Source organism: Hoplias malabaricus, chromosome 2 (assembly GCF_029633855.1).
Source record: "Hoplias malabaricus isolate fHopMal1 chromosome 2, fHopMal1.hap1, whole genome shotgun sequence".
In the NCBI taxonomy this organism is placed as follows: Eukaryota; Metazoa; Chordata; class Actinopteri; order Characiformes; family Erythrinidae; genus Hoplias; species Hoplias malabaricus.
The window spans coordinates 61561172-61572319 of record NC_089801.1 but is presented as its reverse complement, the minus strand read 5'-3'; the positions used below and the strand labels follow the sequence as shown (position 1 = coordinate 61572319).

The 11148-nt window shown below is 38.9% G+C and overlaps 1 protein-coding gene across 1 annotated transcript; it reads left to right on the top strand.

The window, feature by feature from the left end:
* Nucleotides 1-998: 998 nt before the first annotated feature.
* On the top strand, nucleotides 999-3690 carry LOC136687216 (GTPase IMAP family member 4-like). The gene is made up of 3 exons (XM_066661518.1): nucleotides 999-1574; nucleotides 1721-1768; nucleotides 2456-3690. Exons 1-3 carry the CDS (start codon nucleotides 1544-1546, stop codon nucleotides 3298-3300), a joined length of 924 nt encoding a protein of 307 aa, XP_066517615.1. The 5' UTR covers nucleotides 999-1543; the 3' UTR covers nucleotides 3301-3690.
* The last annotated feature ends 7458 nt before the right edge of the window (nucleotides 3691-11148 follow it).

Here is an 11148-nt window from a genome sequence, read left to right as displayed (position 1 = left end):
GACTTTTTTTCTCAGAATTATTCCGACTTTAATCTCGGAATCTTGTTTTTTTTTTTGTTTTTTTTTTTTTTTACCGCTGTGGCCCTAAAACTCCGTCGTAGGAGGGGGAGAGAAAGGTTGCTGTGGTAGCCTGCCTTGTGGTAACGCGCTCGCCTCGTGTGCATATTCATGAGGCGCATGTAAAACAGAGAGCGTTCTGGTTGGCCCGTTCACTGCCGAGAGTCTGTCAGCCAGCCAATCAGGTTTTAGAGTGGGCGGTTCACTGAGTGTGAGTAAGAGGTTGCCAGGCGCAGTGCTGTATCAAATAGAAATCCGTTCCCCTACACGCTCTTATCGTAATGTTCAGAATACGCAGTTCTACCAAAAAAGAGGGGGCTAGTTTGACCAAGCTTTTCCAGGTGGAGGCTGCCTTGACTCCAGTTATGCTTTGGTGTGTTTGAGAGATTTTCTTTTTTTTTAAATTGGGTGTGGGTGGGGGGTGGTCGAGGTCCGGGTCTGGGGGTACCTCCCTGAAATGAGTTTTTGCATGTCTGCTTTCCTGATATCTCACAATAAGCTACTGTACTTGCAGGGAAATTTGAATAAGAAATGAGTCAGTGTCAATGTCTGCTAACTCCAGGTGGCTCCAGCTGAAGCGATCTCTCATTGTTGTGTGTTTTTGAAGCTTGTAGCCGTGGGGTCTCAGAGATCTGACATGATGACATTCCTGTCAGTGTTTGTGAGACTGGACAACACAGGACCAGGTCTGGATTTTTGGGGAAAAACTGCTATAAGTTCCATTTTCCCTCTTCTTTCAAAGTTCACTTAGCTACTGGATTCTGGTTTTCTCTCAGAGCTCCACTTGGACACACCCTGACTTTACTGTCAGTAGTTCATCTTTGAAAATCTCAGTTTCATATTTAATGACGAATTATTGCTTCCTGCAACTAATTATTTGAAAATTCTCATTTTTTTGGAAAAACTACATAAAATCAGTCACCAGATTTCTATTAATATATCACCATGAGTAACATAAAGACTTGTAAATATGAGGGTGGGCAGGAGAAGCCAAGAGCGTTTGTGGTTATTCATCCATTCATTATCTGTAACTACTTATTCAGTTCAGGGTCGTGGTGGGTCCGGAGGCTAACCAGAATCATTGGGTGCAAGGTAGATACTTTTTAGTCACCAATCCACCTACATGTGTTTTTTTGGAGCGTCGGAGGAAACCTGGTCACCCGGAGTGAGACTCGAACCCACAGCCTCCAGAACACTAGAGCTGTGACAGAGACACTACCTGCTGCACCACTGTGCCGCCTGGTTTGTGGTTATGATGACAGCTATATAACGGCTCCACCCATAGTGTCTGTGGTTGGTGAAGAGCACTTGTGCATGTAGTGCCAAGGCATATTTCATCTCAAGCAGAGGCTCTGATCACATTCAAGTACCTAGTTTCTCAGGGCATCACATTTCACACAAACACATTGCTTAATAACTAGCAATATTCAAACACACATTCAGTGGTTACAGGGTGAAAGACACCTGGAGGTGCAGACTTCAAAATATGGCCTACAGTAGGAATAATGACGAGTGTGGTGAGTAGATGACTTTTCTGTATGAAATATTAATTGTATATAGATGTTTAAATAGGTTTCTCACATTGTACAAACCCCTCACTCACAGGTTAAGTGTTGAGTGTAAATATTAAATGTATTTATAAATTCCTCTGGTCTCTCTGCAGTTCCTCTGCTTCAGCTTGAGGACACTGGCACTGCTGATTTCACAGATGGTGAGTTTTGAGATTTCTACTCTCATGAGTAATGTGATATAGTCAATTTAAAAACGGTCCTATTACTGAATATAAGTTCCCTACCCATATCCACACTTCATCTCACAATGAAAGTGAAAATTCATTATTTCCATTTGCAATCTTGTGAACACGATCTGAATTTTCATTGTCATTGACATGCAGGTGCTTTGAGTTTTGTTATTTATTTTGACTGGATTAAGCTACTAAACTTTATAACTTTAGACAGTTTGAATATTACTGTGGATGCTCATTAAAATTAGATCTGTTCATAGTTCATATAACACAGAAACACCGGAGTTGACCACAATAACGTGAGATTGTGTGACATAACTAAATCAGATAATATTTTGTGAAACATAGTAATCCTTTGATTGAGGTCACAGATTATGTACGTGTGGATCAGACAAAGAAGTGACTGAGTGAGTTTTTAAACCCTGTGTCCACTCACTGTCCACTCTGTTAGACACTCCTCCCTCATGGTCCACCTTGTAGATGTGAAGAGGAAAGGAGGGAGTTATATATAAATATATTTGAATTTTACAGATTTCTTTCCCTTTTATTATTTATTTCAAAACATTTTTTTTGATTGTTAATGAAAACGTTTCTTACTTTATTCTTGAAACAGTCTATGCATTTAAATTTGAAACCATATTTTTTGATTCACAGATTCTGAAGTGAGGATTATTCTAGTTGGTAAAACTGGAGCTGGAAAGAGTTCAGCTGGAAATACCATCCTGAACAGAGAGGCCTTTAATGCAGACTGTTCTCCTGTGGCTGCTACGCAGAAGTGTCAAGCAGAACGTACAAACCTGGGAGACAGGAGAGTTCTTGTGGTTGACACACCTGGAATATTTGGCTCTTTACGTGAAGAGGTAATGAGAAAACAAATACAGGACTGTGTCAGTATGTCAGTTCCAGGTCCTCACGCTTTTCTGGTGGTGATCAGAGTGGGGAGATTCACAGAGGAGGAGAAAAATGCTGTGAAGTGGATTCAGGAGAACTTTGGAGAAAAAGCCTCACTCTACACCATCATCCTGTTCACCCACACTGACCAACTGAAGGGAAAAACTTTAGATGACTTCCTCAATGAAAGCAATGATCTTCGGCTACTGACAGATTACTGTGGAGGCAGATACCATGGATTCAACAACGAAGCCACAGGGAACCGTGCTCAGGTGGAGCAGCTGCTGCAAAAGATTAAAGCAATGGTTGAAAGGAACCAACGACGACACTACACCAATGAGATGTTCCAAAGAGCTCAGGAAGAGGTTCTTCGAAAATTAAGGATTCTTCAAGAAGAGGAGAAGAGAAAAAAAATCGCAAAAGCCAAAAACGCTGCTCTGGGTGTGGGAACATTAGCAGGTGCAACAGGAGTTGTGGTAGGAGGAGTGTTTTTGGGAACTACTGCAGCGGTTGCACTTCCTGTGACTGCAATTGTAGGGGGAGGCTTACTTTTCATTGCAGCTGGGGCAAAGCTGATAGATTTAGCTAAAAAAAAGAAAACCGATTAAAGCCAAAAAAAATGGAGCAACAGAAATTGAACAGAAACATTAATCTATTAAAGGACATAATGATTTCATTATAAACATTGTGGTGTGGGTCAGAAGGTGGCAGAATATTAACGGGTTTGATGTCATCCCTGATATGTCAAATCCAAATTCATCTTGATTTGAGAAATATGGGGGTGATACTACTCAAGCTTTTCTATACATCAGCGCTGGTCTCGTGGAGGGGAAAAATTGTTCATTGATTTGTTGTTATTCTGGGGTTTAATGTTGAAATAGTGTGTCTTTGGGCTTGTCATGAGTTCTATGTCATGAGTTCTGTCTCTTGTCACACATCAACCCAAAATTCCCCTTTTTCACTTCCTGTCTATTTCTTATGCCCTTTTCAGAGTGAAAATAAAGGTTTGTTTAAAGCAGTCTTGTGGTGTTTTCTGAATCTGTCTCTGTGTCACAAGTGGGATTGCCGTCCCATGCAGACTGGAGGGAATCTGCTACGGAATTTACAGAAATACAGCAGCAGATCGACAATCTCACAGGTGGATGGAGAAATGGGATATGGGTACCTGAGCTGGGGAGGATGTGGAGACGCACCTCTTCACAGCACTACAGAGAAAAGCCCAGAGATCTTTAATGAAAACACCTCCAGAAGCTTTTGTGCAAAAGCACTACTCAGATTGGTTCTGGAAGCAGTGCTGCTTCGAAGCAGAACAAATTAGTTACCAGCCAAAGGGCAATAATGAACATCATTGGTTAACACACATTTGGATGAGATTTTCAAATAAACTCTGCCTAGTCCACAGTGTTTGCCTGCTCTGACGGCCAGAAATGACTTTAGAAGAAAGGTGTGCAACATAAATCTCTCTTTTGTTATTGTAGACACAGTTCTGTTAATTATGTGGTTAGAAGTGCTGCAAAACTCTCAGTATTTTGGTTTGTGTGAATGGAGGATAATATAACTGTGCCTCTGAGGAAGCTGCAGAATGTTATAATGTCCTGCTGCTTCTGAGGCAGGTTCTGTAGAAGTACTTTCCAGTCATAACACAAAATAAAGGAAAGTACTCCTTCAGAATTTGTTTCAGAGGCAGCATAGCATTAAAAAATTCTGCAGCTTCCTCAGACAGGTTCTCTATTCAAAAATAAACTAAATACTGATATATTTGCAACACTACTAAGTCTACAGTACACTGTAAAAAATTTCCCCGTAATATTACAGTAAAATACTGGCAGCAGGGTTTCCAGCTATATACTGTAATTTTTACAGCTTCTGTACTGTATTTTAAATTACAGTTTCTTACTGTTGTATTAAAAGACATTAAAATACCGTGAATTTCAGTAAATACAGTAAAATACTGGCAGCAGGGTTTCCAGCTATATACTGTAATTTTTACAGCTTCTGTACTGTAATTTAAATTACAGTTTCTTACTGTTGTATTAAAGAACATTATAATACTGTTAACCTAAACAAATACAGTAAAATACTGGCAGCAGGGTTTCCCAGTTTTTATACTATACTCTGAATTACAGATTATTACCATTGTATTAAAAAATCTATTAAAATACCATGAAATTGACTGACATATTAGTGTCTGTATACTGTATTCTGAATGATAGTTTTTTGCCAATGTAATAAAATACAATTTACACTGACAAATCAGATTTCTAAAAAATAGACTAAACTGAATAAAAACAAGTTCAGCATTAACAATGTTCAAATATACTATTTATTAAATAAAACAGCAACATAGTCACAACCTCAGAACAAAAACACTCAGTGAATTGTCTGAACAATCTGGCAATCAATCCCCTCTCATTTTCAAGCTAAAAAAAATCATATAGTATGATTAAAGGAGGACTTGTTTTTCTGGTAGAGGCCAGTAAAATTAAACTAAAATTTTCCAATAAAACCAAAATGCAAAAGCCTTTTAAACAGCCAAAACTGGTATAATTTCCATTATCTGCACACACTACCAGTGGGTGCATTAGTGAGAGTGTGTGGAAAACTGCTTGCCTAAATGAAGTCCCACTGAAAGTCCATGAGATTCTTTAGGAGTGTGGAGACACGCGGGTTGACTGTGAAAGATTTCTTGTTCACTATTCTACCAGTCTTCTTTGAGACCACCTTGCCCTGGCTAGTCTTTGTACCCCTCTCCGGGTTTATCCCAATGAAGCGCCTGGAGACACAACAGAATAAAATTAACAATTGGTTGGTGACTTTCAGAGTGATTTGGGAAATGAAGCATGCACAAGAGCAAAAGGACAGATATAGGACACAAAACGTCTTACCTCTGAATGAACTCCAAAGTACAAGAGGCCTCCTCCTGGTACTGCAAGTTGAACACGTAGTAAATTGCAAACATAGTTGCAAGCCCAGTCAAGAATGCAGGTAGGACGCCCTCACAAATGACATGACCCTCAAGACTAATCATCCAGCCTTGAATGACCAGCTCCGTTCCTTGCATAAAAAAAACATTGTTTTAACCAAAAAGGACACACCACATTATTAAAGCACTCCTTTTGGATTTTGACTGCTAAACAGTGTGTGTGTGAGTGTGAGAGAAAGAGAGAGAGAGAGAGAGAGAGAGAGTTACACCAAATAGTCAACTATTCAACTTTACTACTTATTGATGATGCTTTAAGTCACTAGTCACTGGTCATGAGAATATGATACTAACACAGGTGCCTCAAAAAAGAAAAGTCTTGAGAAGCATGGTGATTTCAGGGTCCATACCTCTGGTTTCCTGAAGGTTAATATGATCCAGGGTTTATGCCATGCTCTACTGTGTAGTCTGGCTTCATTATGATATTTTTAAGTTGAAGTTTAGAAGTCAGTTAGGGTAAGTGTGAGTGAATGAGTGAGTGAGTGAAGGTGAGAGTTAGTTAAGTGGATGAGTATGACTGCATGAGATTGAATGTGAGTGAGAATAAGTGTGTGTGTGTGAATGTAAGTAAGAGTTTATGACTGAGTGAGTCAGAATGTTCAAAAGTGACTTTTGCATTCCAAAAGATTATATTTTTTCTCCAATCACTTAATTTTATTGAAGTATTGATAACATTAATTTGTTGAATAAAAATAATACAGTAATATGCAAAAGTCTTCGGGAGTCAAGATACACAGATATATACATACCAAGAAGTATCAGACGAGGACTTGCAGGGAGTGTTAGAGTCCTCTCAACATCTGCTGCAGTGGCACTGGTCTGAAGAAAATGAAAAGATTCATATAAATTATATTAAAAAATATTATTCAAGTATAACACAGAGATTAAACACAAATTGTAACAAAAGAAAACAAAAAGTAAACTCACATCTGCATGAAAAATGAGTCCATTTGTATTCTCTCGAAAGTGTGCCATAATTAGCTGTACAACACGGAATGGTTCCTCGACATCTTCAGTTTTAGAGAGGACAGCTTTTACATTTGCATCTTTAGTATTCTGTAATGGGTCCTCCACATTCTGCCATGGAAATCTCCAAAGCTCGCAACACATTAATGTCAGTGAGCAGCTGAAAGTGGCAGAAGAGGGACTTCTGATTAAAGAGGTAAGGCCACTGGCTCCTCAAGTCTTGAACTGAAGGTGGTGGTGCTGTATTTAGATGCTGACGCAGAAGACAGAATGTAGTCTCCATTAGATTTTTTACTTCAGATCTCTCTACTCCACCCATTCCCTCCTGACTATAAATCTCCTGTAATCTTTGACGTTTGGCCTCCACTGTTTCCTCTGTTTCTTCAGGCGGGAGTTGAGGCTGAAATCTCACACAACCATAAGTGTCAGATGGCCCCATCTTCCGTCCAGTGTTTGATGCTGAGGCTCTATGGTGTGTGTAGTTACTCTCACAGTTCAGATTCTCAATACGTGTCTTGACTTGTATAAGCAGTGATGTATAACCTCCAGCCATTACTGAACCATCAGGAAACATGTCTGCAAAACTATTAGGATACTGCCTAATAATGTTTCTACAGACAGTGAGACACTGTGCTCGTGTAGGGCACAACTCAAACTTGCGCATCTCACTTACAAGTATTCTGACCATCTGACGGCATTCTGGAGGTTTAGGTCTCTTACCAGAAGAAATTGCTGTTTGTATTTCTGGAGGCATTTTCTCCCATGGGACTTGAAATCTTTCGGGCCATGTCTTTGAAATATGTAATGGGCCAGTGTTTGGGCCACTGCTGTCTGTTTCTGAAGACAGAGATGTGGAGGGTGAGCTTGACTGTTCATATCCATGGGAAAGAAAATAATCTGAATGCAGTGATGGATTAGATGGAGGACATGCTGTTGGGCTGGAGGGTGGTGAATGGCTTGATATCACTTCCATATTCAAAGTGAGGGTTTCTGTCTCTGAAAGGCAACATGAATAAGATAAGATGAATAAGAGAAGAGAAGGTAGTCCCAAGATTAATTTACATTTAATTTAAATGTTCTTTACTACAAATATATGTCATATTAGAATAGACAAATAGACATTGTTCATAAATGAAGTGGTTGTCAAACCTGGCCCAGAAGTAGTTTTTATAGTATTTAATAAGTAAAGTATTTTTTGCTTTAACATACCCATTTAAACTCAAACAGCTTGTTAAAGTGGTAATTAGTTAAATAATTTGTGGTTCAAGCAAGGGAATCTCTAAGATGTTCAAACCAGTGCTTACTCTTTGAATGGTGAAATGGTTATTTGCATTGAGGGAGAATGTGTTATATGTGGTTCTCTCTAGGACCGTTTAGAAAAAGGTTCTATATAGCACCAAAAAAAAAAAACGGTTCTTCTGCTGTTATACGTTTGACATAGAAACAATAGATGATAACTATTTGGTGCTATATAGAGACATTTTCAAAAGGTTCTATATGAAACCACATACAACACATTCCCCATCAACATGAAGAACCACTTTGTAATGCAAAGAACAATTTGAGCAAGAAATATTTCTATGTAGTTCTACGTAGTTCTATGTAGTATGTATGTGGTTCTACATAGAGCCATTCCCTTTATTAAAGAACAATTGAGGATTTTTTTTAATTGAGCATCTTTTAAAGTGTAGTCCAGCACTGAAAACCACTGATCCACTCTTATGATATATTTCATGTCTACATTACCCAATTTGAAGGCCTCTAGTAGTTTTCTGAGTTGAATTACTGGCAAGAATTCACAAATATCTTCTTGTTGTACATATCGTAGGTCATCTTTATTTTCTACTCCACAATTCTGAAGTATAGAGATCAGCTGTCCACAAGTCTCCTCAGAAACATTGGGCAAAGTCTTGAGAATTATGGCCTTTATGTCTTCAATCAAGAGGGGCATCTTTGTACAAAGACAGAAAGGAATGGTGAAGAATTAGTAATGGCATGCCCCATACCATATACTCAGGCAAGGGGTAGTAATCTAGCAGATTCTTGTGATTAACACAGCACATTTTCCCTAGTGGTTTAAGACTGTAAGCACCCATGTCAGGAAGACAGACAGCCTGATGCTCCTCTGTAATAAAATGTATTTCTAAACCCTCATGAATGAGAATTACTTTAATTTTTCCCACTACAAGGCCTTCTTGTTCACCAATCAAGATGTACATGTTCTTTTTGTATTTTGTGCCCTTCACTGTAACTTCATGAGCAATCTCTGTGTTGAGAGACTCAAAGTTGAGATGTGAAACTGCTTGTCTAATCTCATCATTATAGTCCCCTAAAAAAAACTCTGCACTTTTGACCACAGCAACATCTGCTGGAAAAAAATTTCCAGCATAAAGAAATGCCTGCAACAGCTGATGTCTCTCTGCTAGGGTTCCACAAAGATTCTTAAAGTTGTGCAATTTTCTGGCACATTGCTTAAAATACATATGTTTGCTCTCAAATCGTAGAGTCCATAGACGTATGAGAGGCCCAAAGTGAATGATCAGCTCAGGATAATGACTAAGGTAATGATGTTTGGGTTTGAGTGGTTGAGTAGGAAAGGCTTGCCATCGAGAATACAGATATTCCTCTATTAGAACTCCTAAATAGTCTACTTGACCAGTAAAAATAGTTGGTGCACATATGAGCTCAACAATCTCTCTTAGCTGCAAAACCAGCCTCCATATTTCACTATCACTTGGATTACTGATTTTGTCTCCGATTAAGACTGGCAGCATCCTGAGCAAACACCAGTTTTGTACAGCATGGCCAGATAGCTTTTCTCCCCCTGCACTAACCTCACTGGGTTTGTTGTTACCATCATTACCCAAGTATTTGAATTGATTTATTCGTTGATTCAATTCCCTATATGTGAATTGCTTGTCCACTGTTACAAGATAACGAATGTATAATGCCAAATCAGAAGATACAACCCCTTCAAAAAGGTTGTGACCAAGACATGGATGTAACCCTGGCTGACAGACATGAAAATAGCTTAGTTGATTAAACACAGAATCAAATTTGACACCACCTATGGATCTTAAAGCTGCATCAGCACTCAGAGACTGGAGGTGATCTCTATGTAACTGCACTGTTCGCTTATTGCCTTTGAAAAGAGGATCTGCTTGAAAAGCTGCTCTGTCAATGGTACAATACCTACAGAAGTACTCACTCTTACTAAAATTTTCTATGAATCCTCCTATATTATGTACACCTAGATTGTCCCCAACAATGGAACACAATATTCCCTTGCAAATCTGTCCATCAGGAAAAGTAACGCCACTCACCTCTAGATCTTTAAGATCTTCTATCAGGGGACCCAGGACTTTCTCTTGGCCAAAATGCTTGAAATCCTGCTCTCTGCAAAGTAGAACAAGCTGCAGTTGGTCAATGCTTGATCTATGATGTGGTACAATATCTGCAAGAGTAGCATACACACAAAGTATTTTGTGTTTCTTCTTCCCAGATCCCAGAGGGTTGGCTACTTCTAAGGCATCCTGATATAGGATCAATCCAAATGAAGCCTCTGCCTGAAAGATCACTTTTTCTGACAAGTGTTTTCCATCCCAAACATCCTGAAGGATATCTTTAGCTTGGGATGATGTGTACACTTGTTTATGATGTTCCCTAACTGAGTCAATCTGAAATAGAGACTTGATAGTTTCTTTAATTGGGACATACTGTGCAAAACATTCTTTGCCTGCTTCATTCTGCCCCAGACAAATTGGAACTGGCTCAATGTAATTGAAATTATTTTTGAAAACTGTTTTCCTTCTCTGGTCAGTTTTCAGTGAGTGAGAATTGCAACTTCGAAAGAGATCTTCATTTTTTAATACATCAATTACGGCACTTATGTCTGTTTCATGAGCCCCAAGTGTAGCCAGCTTGTCTTTCAGTTTGAAAAGTAAATGTGACTGGCTTATGTCATGTATTTCTTGCAGATGTTCAACAATTGTTTGTATAGTGGTAGATGGAAGCAGACATTTGGCCTGCAGTTTTAGATAAAACTGGGCTACACATCTCAAGAATAGAGCTTCATAAATGATTTCGGGGCAGACCTCTTCAGCACTTTCCTCAACATGAGAAAGAGCACCTATCTGCATATCAGACTGATCTGCAACAAAGGAGCAGTCAGGGTTTACAATGCAGTTAACAAGGTTTTGTTCCCTATAATCTTTGTGCTTCCTAGATATGTGAGAAGTAAAGGTAGACACAACTTCAAACTTTCTGTCACACTGTTGAAATGGACAAGACACTTCTTTTCCCTCCCTAATGTGTGTTTTCAAATGAGCAAAAAAGCTCTTAAAATTTTCACACCTGATTTCACATAAATCAACATGACAAGTCAAGTCTAATATGGCAAATGGCCTAGATGTAATTCCAGACTTTTGTTTATGTCGATATGTGTGAGTTTTAAATGCCGAAAATTTTTGGAAGGTTCTTTTACAATCTGAAAAACCACACTTAAAGGCAA

Bases quoted from the DNA above. Each gene is read 5' to 3' on its own strand.
- LOC136687216 (XM_066661518.1), top strand. From the start codon at position 1,544: ATGGCCTACAGTAGGAATAATGACGAGTGTG. The intron at 1,575-1,720 runs GTGAGTAGATGA...GTCTCTCTGCAG, and splicing joins TAGGAATAATGACGAGTGTG to TTCCTCTGCTTCAGCTTGAG. The intron at 1,769-2,455 runs GTGAGTTTTGAG...TTTGATTCACAG, and splicing joins CACTGCTGATTTCACAGATG to ATTCTGAAGTGAGGATTATT.